The following is a 23,807-nucleotide window of genomic DNA, read 5'->3' as shown; positions in this document are numbered from 1 at the left end:
GATGGAGTAGCCCTCTTGGCCATGCCAGCCGATCAGGAATTAGGCTTCCTTATGAGCAGTTACTTCTTAAAAAGTCCTCTTGATCCAAAAACAGGTCTGTGGGGACTTTGGGGGAATAACAGAAGTCACACCTGGGTCTTGACTTGCTTTCCTGGCAATCTGGGACACTGTTCAGGCCACCTCTGGAACTGCTGTGCTCTCTGGAAGGAATTAGGCATTTGGCCTTGGCTTCTTATATCTTCGACTTCCCTGGTAGCTAGATGGTAAAGTATCTGCCCACAATGCGGGAGACCCGGGTTCAGTCCCTGGGTTGGGAAGATCTCCTGGAGAAGGAAATGGCAACCCACTCCAGTATTCTTGCCTGGAAAATCCCATGGATGGAGGAGCCTGGTAGGCTACAGTCCATGGGGTCGCAAAGAGCGACTGAGCGACTTCACTTTCACTTTCTTATATCTTCTCTGCCTTGTTTTCTTCACACCACACTGGGCTCTTTCTCTCCTGTGCCCAGGCAGGGGGCTTTGATATGGCTTCTCAATGTCGAGATGAGTCTTTGTCTTCAGACAGGAACACCTGTCATCACAGCTTCACGTGTCTGGAGTGGGCTGCTGCGAGCCACCACCAGCTTTCCAAGATGGTACCCGACACAGCCAATGAAGGATGGGGTGAGATTACTGTGAACTAGGTCCTATCTCATAATATCAGAAGAATTTGGACAGATCAACCCTTTCTCTCTGTCTGACAGACTCCTCCCTGTCCATCTATCAGGACCCGTATCAAGGGACAGCTCCTCGTGAAAACCTTCTGGAAGCTTCCCAGGACATTAGTCATTCCTTGTCCAAAATCACTGCAGATGGTGATTGCAGCCATGAAATTAAAGGACGCTTACTTCTTGGAAGAAAAGTTATGACCAACCTAGACAGCATATTAAAAAGCAGAGACATTACTTTGTCAACAAAGGCCCGTCTAGTCAAGGCTATGGTTTTTCCAGTGGTCATATATGGATGTGAGAGTTGGACTATAAAGAAAGCTGAGCGCTGAAGAATTGATGCTTTTGAACTGTGGTGTTGGAGAAGACTCTTGAGAGTCCCTTGGACTGCAAGGAGATTCAACCAGTCCATCCTAAAGGAGATCAGTCCTGGGTGTTCATTGGAAGGACTGATGTTGAAGATGAAACTCCAATACTTTGGCCACCTTATGCGAAGAGATGACTCATTGGAAAAGACCCTGATGCTGGGAAAGATTGAGGGCAGGAGGAGAAGGGGACGAAAGAGGATGAGATGGTTGGATGGCATTACCCGACTCAATGGACGTGGGTTTGGGTGGACTCTGGGAGTTGGTGATGGACAGGGAGGCCTGGCGTGCTGCAGTTCATGGAGTCACAAAGAGTTGGACACGATTGAGCAACTGAACTGAACTGTCTTGTGCTATGTCTGCCCCTTTCTCCCGCACACACAGATGTCCCTGGGGAGGAGGGGTGTGGCGATTCACCGGGACCTTTATAGGTTGAAGGAGACTCTGGTGTCTTAAAACACTAAAAACATTCCCTGGAGATGGCAGTCTCTCCTGCCAATGCTGTTGTTATTGTTTCTTGTCGGGAGCACTCTGAAAATGACTTTGTCATTTTGTCACATAGAGGAGGGGAGGTTTTAAAAATCATCCAAAAGGGCCCACTTAGGGGGGTAAAGATGCTGGTGTGCTGTCGCCCCGTCCCACCATCTCTCTGGGATGTACACGCTCCCTGATGTACAAGGCACTCTATTCAAATTTTATTTCATTAGTTAATTCTGTCCCCACCTCCCTCCCTCCCTCTCTTTCTCCTGCCTTCTCTCTCTTTTCCTTTCTTCTTCTCTTTTCCTCCAAAATAGGGATACGTGTTTTTTCTCTTTGCACCTCAGGCTTTCACCCCTGCCCCCTGGCGAATAGTAGATGCTTGTTTAGCCAATGAATGAATGAATGAATGAATGAACAGTAGCATAAATTTCTCGCCATCACCCTCAGGCCCTGAGATTTTATTCTACTGGATAAAAGAGAATTTGATACAGTGAGGGCCCCTTCAGGAGAGGGTGTGGGCCCCGACAGGGGACGCTCAGTTGGTTGTTGAGATGCTATGGAATTACTCAGAAGATGCTATTGAATTCACTGGGGAAAAATAGGTACTAATTTATGACAAACTTTGCCTGCTATTCCCTCAGGGAGAATTTCAAAACTGCCCATCATTTCGTGTTTGCTCAACTACAAATAGTCAGTAAGGTAGCATCAACTTGAACTGGTCTTGGCTATTTCTCCTTAAGGTTCTTAGCCAGCCTCCTCTAAAAGCAAGTGATGGCCTCTGAGTTCTCACTGTGGACAGGGTCCTGGAAGTCTGGACCCCCACACTGCTGTCTGGCTCTTCTGTCTCCAAGGCAAGTGTTCTCTTTATTCCTAGTAATCAAAGATGATGGGTTCTGACGAGACAGTGTTTTCTCCTGCTGCATTGTGCTGAGTTTCTATGGCAACGGTTTCAAAGATGGTGAATTTGATTTTTCCTCTTAATTCTGTAATGCTTTCAGGCTTTCCAAAAATATCCTTATTTTCCTGGGCCTTCTGTGGGTCTAGAAATATTCAGCCACAGCAAGTGGACCACCTCGCCCCCCATGTAGCTATTGTATCAAAGAGTGCAAGGTGCAGCAAGTAATTGAGAAAATATTTTTTTAATAAAAAAATAGTTTTAGCCTCTAGTCTGTATGAATCGATGTGCTTGGCACCGGGGATTCAAAGAGAAATTAAACTCAGCTTGTGTCCTTAAAAAGCTCAGCCCTTAAGAAAGATGTACAAGCACACAGCTAGCCATAATACAGTGTACTGATAGTATAGCGAACTTAACATTATGTACTATAATGTAACCCAATTACAGAGCTAACTATAATATAATGTAATGTAATGTAACATAACATGATGTAATGTGCTAAGTCTTGTGTGCTAAGTTGCTTCAGTTGTGCCTAACTCTTTTGACCCCATGGACGGCAGCCTGCCAGGCTTTTCTGTCCATGGGATTCTCCAGGCAAGAATACTGGAGCTGGCTGCCATCCCCTCCTCCAGGGAATCTTCCTGACCCAGGGATCAAACCCACGTCTCTTACGTCTCCTGCATTGGCCCGCAGGTTCTTTACCGCTAGCACCACCTGGGAAGCCCTCATGTAATGTTAGTACATAGCTAACTATGATATAGTGTAATGCAACATGATATAATAAATAAAATATAGTGTAATAAATGTAGATTTAACATAATAAATATTTCATCAGCTGTGGGAATGAATTAGTGTGGGGCCCCAGTGGAGAAAGCCATGAAGCCTAGAGTGACAGTAGGGGTTAGGAGTTGGCAGACGTTGCTGGTTGCTGATTAGTTACTTGTAGTTGTGCAAGCTCAGGGAAAAGACTACCCCTCTCTGAGCCCCCAGCCATCCCCCTGGTGCTGGGCTGGTGTGAGGGTGAAATAGCTCTTCATTGGGACTTCCTGCTCATCCCTGCCGGGCCCCTGGGTGCTCAGGAGAGCCGCAGGAGAGAACGTGAGCACAGGTAGAGGACCTGTAGGCAGGTGAGCAGCCTGAGCCTCAAGGTGGCTTCATGAAAATGCCTGGAACATAGAGCTCAGGGGTAAGTTAGAAGGACAGTGTGGCCCCTGCAGTTGGTGGGATCTGACCCATCACCATTCCTGGTCAGGAAACTTTTTGAGAGTCACCGCTGCATAAGACTAATGTCACAGCGGTCCCGTGCTACGAGGGAGGCACCAAATAAACGCAGAGGTTGCTCTAAAGGTTCTCCGCATGTCGGAACTTCCCTGATGGTCCAGTGGTTAAGTTTTCACCTTCCAGTGTGGGAGACGCAGGTTTGATCCCTGGTTAGGGAACTAAGATCCCACGTGCCTCGAAACCAAAAAAGCCAAAACATAAAACAGAAGAAATACTGCAACAAATTCAATGAAGACTTTAAAAATTGCCTACATTAAAAAAAATCTTTTAAAAAAGAAGTTCTCTGTGTGCACGCAGCACTGGCCGGGATGGCATTGTGACCGGTCACATTTGGGGGCGCCGCATGGCTCCCCCCTCTGAGGGAATAAAGCATCTCTCCTCTTGATCCTGCACAGCATCAGCATCCACGTACGGTGGCTGTGGAGTTGGCTGTGGGACGATGCTTCACCCCTCTCCCCTCTCTCAGCACCTGCCTCCATTTCCTCTCCTTGCCTATCAAACATACATGAGGATGATACCCAACCCAAGGGGTTTGTTGTTCATGATAAAAATGCAACCATGCCCTTAAGATGTCCAGGGCATACCTGGCATAGAGCAGGCTCTAAATCAATGGTAGCTATTATTTTTATTTCCTCCAGTTTGTCTTTAATTAAAAACTCTTCAGTGTGTAAACACTAGCCAACAAAAGTGGCAAATACTGCCATTAACTTCAGCTTCCACGGAAGAAACACATAAGGAGGTGGCGGTCTGTGCACTCTCAAGTTTGATGAAAGAGCTGCTAAGTCCGACTCTGTGCAACCCCATAGACGGCAGCCCACCAGGCTCCACCGTCCCTGGGATTCTCCAGGCAAGAACACTGGAGTGGGTTGCCATTTCCTTCGCCAATGCGTGAAAGTGAAAAGTGAAAGTGAAGTCGCTCAGTCCTGTCCGACTCTTTGCGACCCCATGGACTGCAGCCTACTAGGCTCCTCCGTCCATGGGATTTTCCAGGCGATGAAAGGGCAGGGCTGCTCTTTTGCCTTATGCTCTTTGAACAAAAGAGCCAAGTGTGGAGGCCAGTTCTCTGCCGGGATAGCATCCCCAGGTGTCACGTGACTTCATGAGACGGCTCTCGGGCTTGGTGGCCCGGAGACCTGGATGCCAGTCCCAGGTATGTGATGCATAGACAAGATGCCCAAAGCCTGGGGCTGGGGGCGGTCATTGCAGACTAGCCCTGCCACTGATTTTGACCCTGAGCTTCTGTAGAAGGAGGCGGAGCCCTCCCGCTGATACCCACAGCGGGAGGAGAAAAGGATTTCCCACTTTCCAGGGAGCCCAAAGCAGGTCTGTCTGGAGCTCTTAGTTTCTGCCTGCATCAGAACAACATGTGTCTGGGGTCATGTGGGGCATCTGCTGGTTGGCACGGCTGGTGGAGAAGGTGAGCAGAACACAGCTGTGGTTGTTAGCCCAGTTAAATTTGAATGTCAGATAAGTTTTTACTACAAATATAATTTTTTTGCTCAAAGTATGTCTATTACAATATTTGAGATATACTAAAATTATTTAGGGCTTCCTAGGTGGTGCTAGTGGTAAAGAATCTGCCTGCCAATGCAGGAGACAGAAGAGATATGGGTTTGATCCCTAGGTCCAGAAGATCCCTTGGAGGAGGGCATGACAGCCCACTCCAGTATTCTTGCCTGCAGAATCCCGTGGACAGAGGAGCCTGGTGGGCTACAGTCCACAGGGTCACATAGTCAGACACGACTGAAGCGACTTCACACACACAGACACATACACAAAATTATTTTACTCAGTTCAGTTCAGTTCAGTCACTCAGTTGTGTCCGATTCTTTGCGACCCCATGGACTGAAGCACACCAGGCCTCCTTGTCCATCACCAACTCCCGGAGTATTTTACTACTATTATACAAAAAAATTATTTTGTTGTTTATCTGAGATTCACATTTAACTGGGTGCCCTATTCCTTTTATCTGAGGAATATTTTAAAAATTTTATTGGAGTCTAGTTGATTTACAATGCTGTGTTAGTTTTAGGTGGACAGCGAAGTTTATCAGTTATATATATACATATATCTGCTCTTTTTCTAGATTCTTCTTCCATGTAGGCTATTACAGAGTATATTGTCAAGTTCCTGTGCTGTGCAGGAGGTCCTTATTAGTTCCAAGGACTTTATCTAAGTGATTATCTGACAATCTCACCACTCAGGCTCTCACTTTATGGCCATTTATAACTGACTCTGGGCTTCTTAGTATCTGCCAGACTTCTGAGCACTGGGCTTGAACCTTGGCGATGGCTTATCTGAGCTGCTTCCTGGTGAATGAGGCTTGGAAAGGGGGGCAGGGCTGCAGCAGCCAGACCCCAAGTCTCCTGGCCCCAAAGGGACATAGGACAATAGGAATGTTTTAGTGTGTTAGTTGCTCAGTTGTGTCCGACTCTTTGCGACCCCATCGACTGTAGCCTGCCAGGCTCCTCTGTCCATGGGATTCTCCTGGCAAGCGTACTGGAGTGGGTTGCCAATTCCTTCTCCAGGGGATATTCCTGACCCAGCGATCGAACCCTGCTCTCCTGCATTGCAGGCAGATTCTTTACCCTCTGAGCTACCGGGAATGTTTTGAGTCTAGTACAGATTTAACTTTTACATCCCCAGTGTTGGGGTCACCGTGTGGCACGTGTGGCCAAGCATGGCGTGGACCGGCTCCAGGGGGGCGTGGCTGCGGTGAACACTGGGGCCCCATCCTCCAGAGTCTAGTTGAATCTACGTGTGCCTGGGCCGGGACCCTGCAGTGCCAGGGCCCTGAGGGGGGCCTTTGAGGGGGCAGAGTCCGGTGGAGCCCAGGGTATGGCCAGCAAGCTCCCCTCATGAGCCACCACCAACACATGTCCCCTCCTATGCAGGGTGCTCCTTATTCAGGAGTGTCTGGCTGGGCTCTGGTGACCGCGCTTTGAAGATTTTCTTTTGAAAGCATCTCCTGTTCCTTCCCCGGGAGGAGCCTAGCTTAGGGGAGATTTATATCACTTCTGACTTGTCGGCGGAAACAGATGGGACCTGGAGGCCTTGCCTCCCCGAAGCAGCACTGCTGTAGGGGGTGGGGTGGGCGCTGCGTGGACCCTGGGGGGCACTTGCCCCATGGTGACCCCAGCACTGAAGGACGGGTACCCCACGGCGGAGGCACCATCCTGACTTCCGAGGGTGTCTGCTCCTCACCATCTCGTGTGTGGTGCTCTCCAGTGTTCGAAGCATTGAACTGATGTAATGAAGTTTAAGACACCAGAAGGCGACCAATATCCATATGCCCACCAACCAGAACAGATCCCTTTTAATATTTAATCATGCTTCCTCATCCTTCATTTCTTAGAATAACATATTGCAAACAGAATCACTCTCTTTCCCCCCATCTCCTCCTTTGTCAGATAAATTACAGCTGCTGCTGCTGTTGTAAATCTGGCTGATATATTTACCATCCTTGTTGGTACATTTGCCTATGTGTGGATCCATGCGTAACATATAGGATTATTTTTAAGGCATGTTTTTAATTTCAGGGGTGATAACTAAGTTTATCTTGAGACTCGCTTTTTCCTCCCAAAAAGTATTTTTCACATAGTATAAGGCCCTCCCAGCATCTCCTTTCTTCTGTGAGGCTGTCTGCATTTTTTGCCCCCGTTTTAATTTTTTTTAATTAATTCATTAATTTTTGGCTGTGCTGGGTCTTCGCTGCTGGTGCCGGCTTTCTTTAGCTGTGGCTTCTTACTGTGGTGGCTTCTCTTGCTGAGGAGCCAGGCGCTAGGGCACGCGGGCTTCAGTAGTTGTGACTCTCCGGCTCTAGAACACAGGTTTAGTAGTTGTGGTACATGGGCTTAGTTGCTCCGAAGCATGTGGAATCTTCTCGGACCAGGGATCAAACCCGTGTTCCCTGCACTGTAGGCAGATTCTTAACGACGGGACCACCAGAGAAGCCCTTCCCCAGTTTTAAATGAAAAATCTGAACCTCAGATGAAGAAATGGGCCTTGAGCCCACAAAAAAGGAAATGTTGGCTCCAGGCCCCAATCTCAGCATGCCTGTAGGATTCTCGGCCGATGGCCCTCGAATTCATTCATGCACCAAGTATTACAGTTTGGAGTGTCTGCTCTGCTCTAGGCTCCAAGATATTGTGGGAAAGAGGGAAGGGCCCCACCTTCCTGGCAGTTACGGTCAGGAAGTCTGTGTGGGTAACACTGACCTTGAACACACTGTTCTGGTGTCCCCGTGTCAATAAGCCAACAAGACTTTTTCTCATCTTGACAAGATCATCTCTGATGTGATGAGGAAATGAGTCCCCTGCTCCCACCCCAATCCTCACCCCATGCAGTGTCCTTCTGATTCTTCGCATCTAACTGAGCCAGGGGCTTCCCGGGTGGCTCAGTAGTAAAGAACCCACCTGCCAAGCAGGAGACGCGGGTTCAATCCCTGGGTTGGGAAGATCCCCTGAAGAAGGAAATGGCAAGCCGCTTCAGTATTCTTGCCTGGGAAATCCCATGGACAGAGGAGTTTGGTAGGCTCCAGTCCATGGGGTCGCAAGAGGGCTGAACACGACTTAGCATCTAAACAACTGAGCAAGAGAAGACTTCTTCTCTTGTTCTTTCTCCTCATGCTCTTTTCTGCAAGATGGACCTCCTGGTGTTTGAAGTTAGGAATCATCACCCCCAGAGCTGAGCCGTGACCTCATCCAGGCCACTCATCCGCTCCTCAGGGGTCCAGTGACGGCACCTGCCCACGGGTGTGAGAAGGCCCAGTTACTCATCTCCACAAAGGTGTGGCATCCAGAGGTCAGTTCCGAAAGCGGCTTAAAATCAGACCTGGCCGGCGGGAGGGGCTTTCAGAAAGACCTTCCAGAGGCTTCTGGGGCCCCTGACTTTGAAGTGACGTCAGCCACCGTTCCCTCCTCCTCACCGTGAGTCAGTTTCTGGTCAGATCTTCCCAGCTCCCAGACGGTGGAATTGAGGCCCACCTGTTTTGGTTTTCTGTTCTTGGGATTTTGCTGCCTATAGTTATTTTCATGTCTTACCTGGCACTTTGAAGTAGACTCTGTTTCACAAAGGGGAAAAAACCATCCAAACCAACAAACCTGAGGAGATGGATTGAGCTACAGTGCTGGCCGGACTCAGAGCCTCTCTTGGCAGGCGGTCTCGACAGAACCTGTGGGGGCGTGGAGGGTGGTCTGTACAGTCACAAAAGGAGCATCTGATTAGCTGATCGCGCAAAAACGCACACCCGGAAAGGCCAGGTTCTCGACCCCCTCCCTTTAGCTGAAGCAGCTGGATAAGAGATACACGTCATACTCTCGGTCTTGAATTACTGCACAAACCGGAGAAGAAAAGAAGATTCGGAATGACTGAGTGACCGGCGCCACATTCTATGTATCTTAGATGACCGGATTCCCTCCTTGGGAGAATGCAGCGGTTCCACCGTATTATCTCCATCACTTACAGGGAAGGAAATGGGGGCGAGTTGGGTAGATGATTCGCTCAGCTGTACTCTCTGTAACGAAGCAGGGTTCACCCCCCAGTCTTTCTGACACCAGAGCCCACCCCCTCCCTTGCACCCTGAGGCAGCAGAATCAGACACCAGCTGTGACCTCCTGCGATGCTGAGCTGTCTGTCCCTGAGGTGCAGGGCAGAGAGGGGCTCCCCGTGGAGAACGAGCTGTCCCATCGCCCGGGAGCTCTGGGATCAGGTGTAGGAAATCTGATTTCAAGTTCGGTAATTCCACACAGTTGTCCTTGTCTCCTTTTCTGTATTACGAATGAGGGTGAGGGAGCCTGGGATTAGTGGCCTTGCCTTCAAGAGTCCCCTGTGTGGTGGGAGATCCACCTCAGTTAGCCAGGCCTGTGGCGGTCACCGTTCGTGGCCAGAGACCTTGTGGGCGTGAGGAAGGTTAAGGGTCTTGAGATGGGAGATGGTCTGAGGGAGCCCAGTATAATGAGTGCGGTCAGACTTCTGACCTCCAGAACTGTAAGATAATAAATGTGTGTCATTTTAATTTTTTTATTTTTGCCACACTGAGTGCCCAGGGGAACTTCCCTGACCAGGGTGGGCGGGCTGGGATTGAACCCGTGCCCTCTGCAGGGGTAGCCTGGAATCTTAACCACTAGAGAACCAGGGAAGTCAGATGTGTGTCATTGTAAGCCACTGAGTTTGTGGCAATAGGAAACTGAAACGGCATTAACTACCCACCGAACTGGACAGGGGCACAGGTGAGGCCTCTGTACCGAGTAAGTTAACAGCCCCTTTGCAGGCAGGTGGCAGGGCTGTCAGCCTGGGGGGCTGCTGGCTCCTCCCCCCACCAAAGGTTCTGCCCAGTGCCCCGCCTTTTCCCCCAATGATTTGGATGAAAATACCCACTGAACCTCCGTATGCCCTGAAGAGAGGAGACGGGGGAACAGGCTAACGTCCAGAGATCTCAACAGAAGTGGAGTCAGGGGGCAGGGAGTGGTCTGTCTAAGAACCCAGGGCCCTGGGGGAGGGAGGAGAAGCGGAGATGGTCTCTGGGCAGAGGACAATGGGTGTGTGATTAATTCCGGGGAGGGGCGTGCAGCAGAGGTGTCAGGGAAGGGGGCTGAACCAACCTCGAAGTCCAGGCTTGCTCGGGAGGGAGAAATACAGCTTCTGGCCTGGCCTGAGCCCCACCTTCTAAGAGGCCACCAGCTAATAGTGTCTGCGGCCTCACCTGAGTGATTCTGTGCTGTGGGCGGGTCGGATGAAGGCCCTAGAGAAGCCCTGTCAGGGCTGCTGGAGGAGAGGGTACTCCCCCAGGTCGGGGTGGGATCAGTGGGGAGATGCTGGAGGGGGAGAATAGGCCAGCAGCATTGTTGGTCCAGGTTGAGGGTGGTTGTTACTCATCGGTCAGTCAGCAGGATTTATCAGGCACCACTGTGCCTAGGCCCTGGGCAAGGCTCTGGGAATTCCTCGATGAGAAGTAACTTGTCTGCTCTCCCCTCAAAGCTTCCAGACCATTGGGGGATGCAGATAAGAACTGCATCTTGGGACAGGAGCCCCAAGGAGTGGTTGTGGTCTTGGGAGTACACAGGATAGAAGGCTCATTGGCTAAGATCTGAAGGGTGAGTAGGTTCATGGGAAAGCCTGGGCCCCTCCCTGCAGGACAGTCAATCACTGCCTCTGCTGACCCCCTAGGATGGATGTGTGTGATTCATCTGTAACCCGTCTCATCTATATCACCAGCTGAGGGGCAAAACAAGGTCACAGCTCTTTTATTTAAACTTTTTATTGTATTTTTAATAGAAGATACGTTAATTATTATTCTCATTTGTGTTTGTCATCCTGTCTATTAAAATATACTAAGTATGTTAATTTAATACACTGTTATAATAGACACATGTAAAGAGGTTAATGTTTAATCGCTATGTCGTGTCTGACTCTTTTCAACCCCATGGATTGTAGCCCACCAGGCTCCTCTGTCCATGGAATTTCCCAGACAAGAATACTGGAGTGGGTTGCCATTTCCTTCTCCAGGGGATCTTCCCGACCCAGGGATGGAACCACGTCTCCTGCATTGGCAGGCGGGAAGCCCAGAAAGAAATATACGAGTCACCAGGGAAGCCCAGAAAGAAATATACGTATAAGTAGAAAGATCATGTCAGTTAATCCCACTGTTCGGTTAACCAGTTCGCATCTAGTGTCTTTCCAGATTTTTTTGATGCACGTGTACACGTATAGGGCTTCCCTGGTGGCTCATATGGTAGAGAATCTGCCTGTAATATGGGAGACCTGGGTTCGATCCCTGGGTCGGGAACATCCCCTGGAGAAGGGAATGGCAACCCACTCCGGCATCCTTGCCTAGAGAATCCCCATGGACAGAGGACCCTGGTGGGCTACAGTCCATGGTGTTGCAAAAAGTCGGACATGACCGAGCAACTAATACACACACACACACATACATGTATAAATATTTTTACAAAAATATAATACTGTTAATACCATTTATGATGTTTGTAGTATCTGTATTTTACTTGACTTGTGTATAGGCCTGTATCATTAAGACTGTGTAATCTGCTGGATAGATACACCAGAATTTATTTAATTCCCTCCACTGAACATTTTGTGTAATATTTAGACAACATCTTTGTGTATCTCTGGTATAATTGTTTCCCTAGGATAAAGTTCTAGAAATAGAACTGCAAGGTCTAAGAAAGGAGGCCCCATATATAAATGCAGCCCCAGATGAATTCTCGCAAAGGGAACTCACCCCTGTGACCTGCAACCCTCACCAAGGATCAGCAGGAGGCCTGTCCTGGTCGCCCCCTGGTGGCCTCTGTTTGTCACTACAGCTCCCAGATTGACAACTGTCCAGTCCCCACCTAAATAAAGGACTGAGCTGTGGGATGAAATGCCGAGCTCCTCTGAGCACGAGCCGCTGAAAGGCTGCTCTTCTCAGCCCACGCAGGTGCTCAAAAGCACCTGTTGCCCCAGTCATGGGCATCCTTTAAAAGGAGGCCACTGGGATTCAGAGCAGGCCGCACACGGAACTGCCTGCAAGCAGCCTCTCTGTGTGAATTCGCTAATGGTTCAGGTTCCCCTCAGATACTCTTTCTTTTTTATTCCTTCCCTCCCTCCTGCCCCTCTTTTTTGCTCCTTCTCCTTTCCTGCTCTCATCCCCAGCTGGAGCGTGGACCCCCAGAAGCAGGGGCCTCCCCCATCTGGCTCACCACTGCAGAGTCTAGAACTGTGGCCCCTAATTAATAGCCCTTGGTACAAGTCAGACGAGCGGCTGAGTGAGGCGGTCCCTGCTCTGCTCCCGTTGTCCCCCGGGCAGTACACACGTCCCCGCTGGAGCGTGGTCCCAGGGGGCAGTGACTGTGCCGGGACACAGTACTGAGTCTGATCCAGGAATGGGGAAGGCTGTGGAGATAAGGGGAAGCACCCTGGCCCCATAGTCAGACACACTGCTCTCAGACTTGACCCCAGCACAGATGAGTGCAGTGGTCTTGACCTTTACTTACCCATCTGTGAAATGGGGGTGCCATAGTACCCTGCAGCTGGAGAACTGAATGATTAAATGAAAGTTTTTTAAGATCTCCAGCACATTGCCTGACCATAGCTGGGTTTCTGCATGGGCAGTAGTAGTAGCTCAGTAAATGTTATCCAAGGAAGGCTTAACTGTGTAGTGCTCATTCATTCATGTGCCATTAAAAAAAGTTTATTATGGGCCTAAAAGTTGCCAAGGGGTTTCCCTGGTGGCTCAGTGGTATAGAACCCACCTGCCAATGGAGCTGACTCAGGTTCGATCCCTGGGTCAGGAATATCCCCTGGAGAAGGAAATGGCATCCCACTCCAGTCTTCTTGCCTGAGAAATCTCATGGACAGAGGAGCCTGGTGGGCTACAGTCTAAACAATAGCAATAGCTGCCAAAGCCAACTCTGACACTTAAGGCATATCAGCCTGTAAATATGTCTGGAAGGGTCTGGACGGCCTGGATATTGATCTTCTGGACTGTATCCAGGGCCAAGCCCTCCCTTTGTGCAACTCACTTCCCCAACACTCCCCCTGCGGCCTCCCCCCCAACCTGCCCATTGCCAAGTCTCAGGAGCAAAAGCCTTTACAGATGGAAGGAGAAGCTCTGATCCCTGGAGTGCAAACATGTGGCATCTTCCTGTGCAGTAAAGCAGGGCGGGGGAATTAGTCACTCTTCTGAGAATTTTCTCCCTGAGCAGTAGAAACTCTGAAACAGTCATACCCATTGACTGGGAAATTCTGTATCTGGGTCTGCTCCAAAAAATACATACGCACATGCAAGCGTGTACGGATGGACAAGTGTATGCACAAGGATGGTTGTCGTTGTTGTTCAGTCGCCAAGTCATGCCCAACTCTTCGTGACCCCATGGACTGCATCATGCCAGGCCTCCGTGTCCTTCACCACTTCCCGAAGTTTGCCCACGTTCATGTCCATTGAATCAGTGATGCCTTCCAACCGTCTCACCCTCTGTCACCCTCTTCTCCTCCTGCCTTCAGCCTTTCCCAGCATCAGGGTCTTTTCCAATGATCAGCTGTTCACATCCGGTGGCCAAAGTATTGGAGCTTCAGCTTCAGTATCAGTCCTTCCACTATTCAGGGTTGATTTCCTTTAAGACTGACTGGTTAGATCTCCTTGCTTTCCAATGGACTCTCAAGAGTCTTCTCAGCACCACAGTTCAAAAGCATCACTTCTTCGGCGTTCTGCCTTCCTTATTGTCCAACTCTCACATCCGTATGACTACTGGAAAGATCATAGCCTTGACTCTCCCGACCTTTGTCAGCAAAGTGATGTCTTTGCTTTTTAACACACTATCTAGGTTTGTCATATTTATAATAGGAAAACATCCAAATTCCTTAATCTCCAGTTCTGGGGAAATGATAAAATTATGGCTTGTATCTAGGATAGAATATTATACAACTGTGAAATGGCATTTTGATAGGCTTTTTAATACAGGAGTATAAAATGACATGTTTAAAGGTTTTCTCTCTCATGCCCACATGCAAAAGATTGGAAAGGAAGATTTCACAATATTAAGTGATTATCCCAAAGTGGTGAAATTGAGAGTCTCTTTTTTTCTCTTCTTTTGTATGTTCTTAATGTTCTGTGCTGAGCCCATATTACTTTTAGAGTTAGAAGAGGAATAAAGACATGTGAGGATGTGTGCTGTCACGGCGGGCCTGGTGTTTAGAGAGGGAGGGTCTGTACGTCCCAGTGGGTTGCCAACTAGCTACGGGATTGTCTGCTGAACAGCTGGGAACCTTAATATTTTCACGTGCAAGGTTGCCATGAACATCTGCCTCAGAAGGTTGCTGTGAGTGCTCATTTTTCTAGATGAAAAGATGCACTGTCATTTTTTTAAAAAGCCAGACGCAAAGGCCAGTTTAGCGCTGTATCTTCACGCGGGGCTGCCCGACCAGCCACCCTCCCCTCTGCGGGCAGCCTTCAGCCCTCGGCCCTGGTTAATTCTCTCTCTCTCCTTCTTCCCAGCTCCCCATGATGGGAGGCGCCTTCATGGACTCGCCCAACGAGGACTTCAGCACCGAGTACTCCCTCTTTAACTCCTCCACCAACGTGCACGCGGCCTCCAACGGCCAAGGTCAGCTGGAGGAGCCGCCCAGGTCCTCCAACGACGCGGTCCTGCTCTGGATCGCCATCATAGCGACGCTGGGGAACATCGTGGTGGTGGGAGTGGTGTACGCCTTCACCTTCTGAGCCTCGGGAGCTCCGGGGCGGCCCGCCTGTGCTGGGCTCCCCGCGGGCGCTGTCCCCGCTGGCCTTTGACTGCACCCATGTTCCAGAACCAGGAGTTCTGACCGGGAGCACAGCCTCTCAGGCGGAGCAACCATGCATCCGGAATTTCCCCCAAGCCGCCCTGATTTCAAAAACCCCCTGCTGTGGTTCTGCTGATCCAGAAAAATGTGGAAGCCTGGGCATCGGGCCCCTGGAGGCATGACAAGGCAAAACCTTCGAGGATCAGGTTGGAAAATTCTTGAAACTGCATTCCAAGAACATGAGAACGGAGGGAGCAGCCAAGTTTGGTTTAAAATACAGACATGATTGGGTGATCCCTTGCTGGCACTAAATCATCACTTACATGTCTTGTTTTCACCCAGAGGTATTAATATCACACCTGGGGTGTGGGGTGCTGGGGCAAGGGCGGCCCTCAGGATCCGAGTGTTTCCACCCCAATCTGATTTCCCACTCGGCCCCTCGGAATATTGGCAGTGGTCCCTGGAAGCATCATAGAACATTCCTCCTTTGACCTGGAAATGGCGTCTTTGATGCCAGACACCTGGCCCCTTATGAAACCCAAGGATGGGGGGAATTCCTGGTGACATGGATCTCAGGGGTGGTAGTGGTGGTGATTTTTATCTGCCAGATGGACTTGCTCGTCTTTGTAAACAGAAGAGAAGGCGCCTTTAAAAATTAGACCTGCCAGGTGGATGCTGGCTACCCGCTCCAGATGCTCTTTCTTCTCTGAGAAGTCACGGAACTCTAGAGATGGGGTCTGTGCATCTCGTGAATTGGTGGGTGGGAGAGAGAGGGATGTGACTTGCCTGTGGTCCCAGAGTATGGAAGGGCAGGAGTCAGAGCAAGAGGGACATTTCCTGACTGTGATTCAAGGCTGTCTCTGCCCCACCTCAGCCCTTTCTTGAGCACACTCCTGCCTTCTCAGCTGCCCTGGGTGGGGAGGGACTATCCAGATGATTCTGCAGCTGTGTGCAGGGTGGCAGGGCGGTAAGACACCCACACTTTAAACTCCACTAGGCTACCGTGCACTCTTGCAGGTGTAATTGTGGTCTGCCTGAGTCAGTTTCCTGATAGGCTTAAAAATCAGTGGCTGGGGAGTCTTGGCAAACCTGGGAGCCCTCTCAAGACTGCAGAGCCATTGGCCTTTGGCTGCACCCACATGCCGGGGGAGACTCACACCGCAAAGGACTCGCTTTTCTCCCGTTCTTAGGAAAGTTCATGGCAAAGCACCCCCCTCCCCAAGACAGCCCTCCCTGTCCCCCCAAGAGTAGGAGGAGCTAGGACACAGGCTGGCTTGCCCATGAGCCCAGAGTGGCTTTTTCCTTGCTTCCTGCCTGCAGTTGTACAAAAGGAAACAAATGCCATAAACTCCCTCTCTGTGGCTGAGAAACTTCAAAGACTGGTAAAGAAGCCCTCGTGCATATTTGGGGACAATTGTAAAAAAAGAAGGCTGAATTTGTCGCTGTGGTCTCAGGAGAAAAGGAATGTTCTTGATGACAGATAAAGGGACATCTTAAATGTCTGGAGGCAGCCACCCTTCTCTGGGAGGCTGGCCCCGGGCTGCTGTGTTAATGGGGTTACCAGCCTGACCTCCAGAGGGCTTTGACCTTCACGTAACCTTCAGCTCAAGTGGCGGTCACGCGTGCTGTGCGTTAGCATGGCCTTTGTGGATCGGGAGAAGGGGTGTGGCACCCCTGCCTGGACTCTTTCTGGAACCACTGAGTGGAGCTGGCCTTGCCGTCTGCAGGCAGGACCAGCTCAGAGGCAGGGCTGGGTGGTGGCCACAGCATCTCAGCTGCTTCTCCAGTAACCTTCTCTCTCAAGACCCGGGCCCTGCCCCGTGAGCAAGGTCTTCCTTAGATAGACATGGGTCTTTATGAGCAAACCCAAGGAGTGAGGTCCAGAGCCAGGGTTGGGGAGACAAGCTATCTTCATGGGGCTCACTCCCGTCCAAACACCCCCATTCTTTGCCTTCTGACCTCACATCCCCTGGAAGCCTACAGCCCTGTCCCAGGCAGGTAGCAGCTCCCTGTTGTCAAATGGCCTGTGGTTCAGCCCTGGGTGAGAAGGTTCTATGTTTGGTAACACAGGGCAGAGAGGGGAAGAGAGAAAAGGTTGACTTTTAGTTCTAAGGAGGCCTCCAACCTTCCAGGGCAGCCCTGGGGGGCCCCATGTTCATTAGGCGTTTCTGGGCACAGGAGTCTCCCTTGTGGAGGTCTTCTTTCCCCTAACGTGAATGTTAGTTAAATTCAACTTTCAAGTCTCTCTCTCTTCTTAATGTCAGGGCTAGAGATGATCAGGAGTTTCAGGGACCTTCTTGTCCAAATTTTGCATGCATATGGATCACGGTGTCTTATCCAGGGTCAGCCCATTTCCATCTGCTGTGATTTTGTTAATTTTTTTCCAACTTCACTCAGATAACATCGGGGATCGATGTGCCTGTTAGATTTCCAGGCAGAGCTCGCTGTCTTCTCCCTCTGGCCACAGAAGGGGATCTGTCTTGGATGTTAAGAAAAGGCCATATTGCTTGAGTCTGTCCAACCCTTGTGCCCTGTTAACAGGCACAGATTTAATCTTCATCATTACCCTTGGCGGCACTAATGGTAAAGAACCCACCTGCCAGTGCAGGAGACCTAAGAGATGCGGGTTCAATTCCTGGGTCAGGAAGACCCCCTGCAAGAAGGCATGGCAACCCACTCCAGTATTCTTGCCTGGAGAATTCCATGGACAGAGGAGCCTGGCGGGCTCCAGTCCCCGGGGTTGCGAAGAGTCAGACACGACTGAAGTGACTGAGCATGCAGGCATTACTATAGAGCATCATTGCTCCGATGCACAGATAAGGGACCGGAAGCTCAGAGGAGTGGAATAACTTGCCTGAGGCCACAGCAGCAAAGTGACGATCAGGATGAACCTGAACTATCTGGTCCCAAAGCCAGGCTCTTTCTGGAACGCCATGCTGCCTTTAGTGGCTGCAGGGCATCTCTGGGCACCTTTAAACCAGACCCTGAGTCTCTAGAGGCCATTTCCCGATGTCCCACATCGTGGTGTGGCCTGGCTAGCTCTGCAGGTGGAAGGGTCTGAGGGACAGACGATCCTGGGCTGGGGCATGCTCAGCCTTCTTGGAGAGGGGGTCCCTGTTGCCTGCCTGCCTCAGTAAGTTGAACTCAAGTCTCTTTCCTTGGCCAGAGAAGTGCCCAGAGACCAGCATTCTCAGGACACATGCAGAAGGGCCCTGACTCAGAGCCCCAAGGTGGGGGGGGCCCACATGAGGAGGGGCTCACACAGCCGGAATCGATAAGGACAATTCTGGGACGGTCAGCGCTGCAGGTTGGGCCCCAACCCCAGGCTCAGGCCTTCCGCTGAGCGCCAAGACTCTCCTGAGCAAGGGGGACGGATGCTCCTCCCTTGGACCCCAGCCTGGGGCTCCCGTTCTGGCTTCTCCCTGGTGAGGCTGGCCCCTGAGCCCACCCTGGCTTGACAGGCCCGTGCTAAGGAAGGGGGGACTTGCCTCTTTAGTGGGTGCTCCTCGGAGAAGGCATTCTACACGTTCTGGAATGTTCTCTGTACTTGACCCTCCCTATACCCCTCCATTTCCCCTCTGCAAGCCACGGGTGTCCCACATCCCACACCTGTGTGTGTTTGCGTTTGTGCAGCAACATTTGCTTTGGGAGGGCAGGAGTCGGGGTCCTTGGAGCTTTGGAGGAGCGGCCAGGCCAGAGGACACTGGAGCCGGGCGTGTCCCCAGGGGATTCGTAGGCCCCCGGGGAAGACGATCGCTCTTCGGGCTCCTGCTCTGTCATCGCTGCCCTTTCCCTGAGTCCAAGATCAAGAGGCAAATGAGGCTCCCTTGGCCCCATCTGCCCATCTACCCCCCAGAGAAAGAAGCTTGTATCTCCTTGAGGGAGTCCCCCGGGATCCAAGGGGAGAACTGGCTAGTACCGCTGGGATCGAGAGACAATAGGCCACTTTCCAGCTTGTTCTAAATGGAAGGCCTGGCTGCCCGCCAGCCCACTAGCATCCCTTGGAAGCTGTCCTTGGAGACTGGAGAGACTCGGCCACTGTCTGCACTGCTGCCCGACTCCTTCCAGACAAATGGTCCTCTGCTCCTGCAAGAAACTGACCTTCTCTCCTTATTAGTAGTGACACCATTAACCATGATTATTCTTCCTGCTGTCAGCCTACGCACCTTCCTTGTGCCGTGAGCCATATCTCATTTACTTCTCAAACCACCCCTCGGCAGGAGTGAGGGTGCAGAGAGGTGCACGGGGATTAGCGTCATTTTTTTTGTAGAGGAAGCTGAGGCCAGGCCTTGTGGCCGAGCAGCTGTGATTCAGACTGTAGGCTCGCTGTTTACCTCGCGTCTCCCTGCGTCCACACCCCCTGTGACAAGCCCTCTGGAATGGAGCAAACTCGGACGGGCCTCTGAGGCTGAGCTTGGCTGGTCCCAGAGCGTGGATTTCCACGTAAATCCTAGAAAGGGGCAGACGGCAATGTGCAGGTATTTGTCAGTCTGAGAACCTCGCAGCAGCAAGAGGCCTTAGAGAGTGTTTAATCAGGACTTTAGGGAGGTCAGCTGGGGCCAGGCTGTAAGTTAATGGAGAGCTGACAGGCCCCTGGATGGGTGCCAGGCTGAGTGTGTTGTGCATTCACCCAGGATCATTGAGGGACCCCAGACTGCCTGCCCGAGCCTTAGGAAGGGCATCCATCGTATTAGCCAGCTGTCACCTGGCCCCCTTCACCCCTTTGTCTTCTGGGGCTTCCATCATGGCTCAGCTGGTAGAGTCTGACTGCAATGCGGGAGTCCTGGGTTTGATCCCTGGGTCAGGAAGATCCCCTGGAGAAGGAAATGGCATCCCACTCCAGTCTTCTTGCCTGAGAAACCTCATAGGCAGAGGAGCCTGGTGGGCTACAGTCTAAACAATAGCAATAGCTGCCAAAGCCAACTCTGACACTTAAGGCATATCAGCCTGTAAACATGTCTGGAAGGGTCTGGATGGCCTGGACATTGATCTTCTGGACTGTATCCAGAGCCAAGCCCTCCCCTTGAGCAACCCACCTCCCCAACACCCCACCGCCCCCTCACCACCACCAAGTCTCAGGAGCAAAAGCCTTTACAAATGGAAGGAGAAGCTCTGATCTCTGGAGTGCAAATATGTGGCATCTTCCTGGGCAGTAAAGCAGGGCTGGGGAATTAGTCACTCTTCTGAGAATTTTGTCCCTGAGCACTAGAAGCTCTGAAACAGCCATACCCCCCATTGACTGGGGAATTCCGTATCTGGGTCTGCCCTCAAAAATAAATATGCAGAATCCCATGGACAGAGGAGCTTGGTGTGCCAAGGTCCATGGGGGTGAAGAGTCAGACATGACAGCCGCTAACACACACACGCGCACACACACACACACAGAGCAAGTCCTGGATGCGCTGGGCTGCCCCTGATGGAGATGCCCTGGGAACTGCGCCTCTGGCCCAAGAGCGCAGCGAGCCTGGCTCTCCTGTGTACACCCGTCCTGCCTCACCTGCTCCACGGGGCTCTGGTCTTGGTCAGCAGTGAGAGGGTGGAGGACAGCCAGGGGATGGAGCACGGGGAGCGCACAGGGCTGGAGTCGAAAATCTCCACGTGGAAAAAGAAGCCCCTCTAAGAAACCCAGGAAATCAGAATTCAGCGGTGGCTGGGTGTCCCCAGCAAGTCGCTTCTGAGATCAGATCTTGAGCCTTATCTTGCCCTGTTTTTGGATGGAGGGTGGAGGTGGGCAGGGGCAAAGCAGTGCGGACCATAGTGACTACAGGGAGGAACATTCCTCCCAGAGTGAGAAGACAGCAGCTATTGGGACTGCAATGGAGTGAATGGTCAAGAGTACCTAAAACTGACTATGTAAATTTTGGAATATAAGTCCGCATGGCTTGTTCTGAGTCACGGTAAAAGTCATATATTTTTTGTCAAGATAGAGAATAAAGGCAGAGAAAGCCCTTGGAGAGGTTGGTCGGGCTGCACAGTTCCAAGGATGTGCGGGCACCTGCTTTTTGACCACTGTGCACACTCGTGCCTGCCCAGACCGCTCCAGCCAACTGTCTGATGAAGCCTTTCATCTACTACTGGGCTTTTTTGCGAGCTGACTTCCGCCTTCCCAGGAGGAGGTTTGAGACCCCTGCCACCTTGGGAAGGAGTCCTGACAGAAGTACAAGGCACATCCAAAGGGAATTTGTGACTACTGGGGGGATCCAGAGCGCTCCCCGCCACCGAGCCCCCTCCACGTGGCTGAGCGGCCACCAGTGGCCTCAGTGTCAATTTCATCAGCTCTCTTTCCCCTAATGTCATTATGAACCAGAGAATCACTGCGTGCATAGCTTATAGAGAGGCAGAGGATGGGATAGTTAGATAGCATCACTGACTCAATGGAAAGGAATATGAGTAAATTCCAGGAGATAGTGAAGGACAGGGGAGACTGGCGTGCCACTGTCTGTGGGGTCGCAAAGAGTCAAGACACAACTGAGCAACTGAACAAAAACATCAACATAGTTTAAAGTATTGTCCCAGCAATCCAAATGGTTCTGACCTGGGCTCTGTAAGTTGGCAGGAAGCGACTTCCAAATTTTCACACTTTCCTCCAGGAAATTGAGTCCCCCAGAGGCTTGGTAGCATTGCCAGGTCACCTTGGTGAGCAGGAGAGTGGGGTCTGGAGTCCAGGGCTTCTATCTATGAAGCTTCTCAACCACTAGGACTGTGGTTCTCATCTGGGAGCAGTTTCATCTCCCAAGGGACCGTTGGCAATGTCTGGAGACAGTTTTGATTTTCTTGACACGGTGGGTGTGCTCTGATAGCACCTAGTGGGTGGAAGCTGGAAGCCAGGGATGCCACTGACCAGCCCCCGGGACAAGGAAGTGTCCATCCCCCCAAGTGCTAAGGTTGGGAAACCCAGCGCCGGACCATGCTGTCTCTAGTTCCCAAACTGGGGGAATCTTCCAAAGCGCCTCTTTCCCCGATTGTGAGTCACTGAATAAATCAAAAGTCTTCTGAGCTATAGAAGTGATCAGGGTTGCTGCCTCAAGTTAAGAAAATTCCAGTTGGAAGGCAGCAAATTGGAATCTAGCAATTTGTTCGAAAATCCTCGTCCTCTCGCTTTCCATCGTCTTGGGCTTTCATGGGGAGTCACCCTGGATGGAGCGCTGTACAAAGTGGATGTGGCAGTAGGGCTGAGCTTGTCCTGTGTCCCCACTTAGCCAGTAACTGAGTCTCGGGACGCTGGGGCACCCGATCCCTCGTCAGTGTATATGAGAGGTGCCTCTTGGGGAAAATCTTAGAAGGGGTGGAGATGGGGGAGCTGGCTAACAGACTTGGACAAATCTACACCCTCTCTTGTTTCTGACCTTTTCTCACGCTGTTTCCCCCAGCTGAAACCATACCGACACTCTTTCTACTGTTTAAACTTTCTACTATTTAAAGTTTTAAACCTTATTCTTGGAACTAGCCACCGTCCAGATGCCAATTCTTCATGCCGACAAAATCGGAAATATTTCTGTGTCTTACTAATGCTTTCGTATTCAACTTGTACATGTAAGTAGTTTACTTAATGAAAAGGTATTTTAACTATTCTTTTAGTTCTTTGCTACTGAAGCCCCCAGGCTTCACAATGGGATCACTAGCTTTTACTACAGTGAAAAGGCTATTTCTTAATGTACGGTTTCAATATGCTCTTTTGATTCAAAACCTATAACCTTAATGGATGTAAAAAATGTGGCCCTGTGGGATCGTGTCCCTTTGACCATTGGCACTGTTGCTGTTGTTGTCATTTTATATTATGATAATTAAAAACAGAAAAGAAAACAGTTAATTCCTCTGTGTCTGAATCCAATCTGTGCTTTGTCTGAGGGATGCTGTCGACTCATCTTTTTGAGAGGTTCGTCACCGACGTTGTCTCCCTTCTGGTGCTCCTTCTCGTAGGGACAGAGCAAAGGGACAAAGTAGGTAATTACATAGTCAATCCCACTAAGGGATCATAGGTAAAGGAAAAAGTATGGGAGACCCCCATAAACTAATAACCACTCAAGAAAGCAGGCTTGCTTAACCACGACATCATGCAACAGAAGCAGGAGGCATGCCCCCCAGAACAGTAAAACGATGGTGGCCTGAGACCCACATTTTGCCCAGGAGGTCAGTAAGTTAATGATTCCTATGACAGGCTTCTCTGCAGAAACTAAAAACAATAGTGTAAGTAAAAGGTGACATGACGCTGAAACCATATGACTGAGGATTTTAGCACAGTCCGCTGCCTTTTTGCTCATTTCCACTGTGCCACGACAGACTCAGTTTGACCTTGTAGAGACAAGAAACTTCCCCTGTCTGACATGGAGGAGGAACTGATGATGGAGGGTGACCTCTGGAAGAGTGACGTCTACTCAAGAATGAGGGAGAGGAGATGGTCTTCTCCCCCTCCCCACTTTTCCTTTGATTATAAAACCATAGCCCACGAAGTTCTCGGGGCCGCACTCTCTTGCCCACCCCCTTATAAACCTCATGGGTGTGTGTGCTCAGTCGTGTCTGACTCTTTGTGACCCCATGGACTGTAGCCCGCCACGCTCCTCTGTTCATGGGATTTTCCAGGCAAGAGCGCTGGAGTGGGTTGCCATTTCCTACTCCAGGGGATCTTCCTGACCCAGGGATCAAATCCATGTCTCGCACATGTCCTGCATTGGCAGGCAGATTCTTTACCACTGTGCCACCTGGAAAGCATAAACGTCCTTTTCTAATGAATCACTTATGTATCATTTTGCCTCTTGCCAAATTTGTTCTGTGATGAAACATAAAGGACTGGAGCTACTCGGAC

At 50.6% G+C, this 23,807-nt stretch overlaps 1 protein-coding gene across 1 annotated transcript in view; it reads left to right on the top strand.

Annotated features, from left to right (window-relative positions):
* Nucleotides 1-22,814, top strand: part of C12H14orf132 (chromosome 12 C14orf132 homolog) — a 54,693-nt gene extending 31,879 nt beyond the window's left edge. The window contains exon 3 of the mRNA XM_081547253.1: nt 14,721-22,814. Within this exon, the coding sequence (XP_081403379.1) occupies nt 14,721-14,945 (225 nt within the window). The 3' untranslated portion in view covers nt 14,946-22,814. The remainder of the gene's footprint in view (nt 1-14,720) is intronic.
* Nucleotides 22,815-23,807: the final 993 nt, after the last annotated feature.

Source organism: Giraffa tippelskirchi, chromosome 12 (assembly GCF_054371585.1).
Source record: "Giraffa tippelskirchi isolate mGirTip1 chromosome 12, T2T-mGirTip1v1.2.pri, whole genome shotgun sequence".
Classification (NCBI taxonomy): Eukaryota; Metazoa; Chordata; class Mammalia; order Artiodactyla; family Giraffidae; genus Giraffa; species Giraffa tippelskirchi.
The sequence above is the reverse complement of the archived record's forward strand: the minus strand, read 5'-3'. Positions and strand labels throughout refer to the sequence as shown.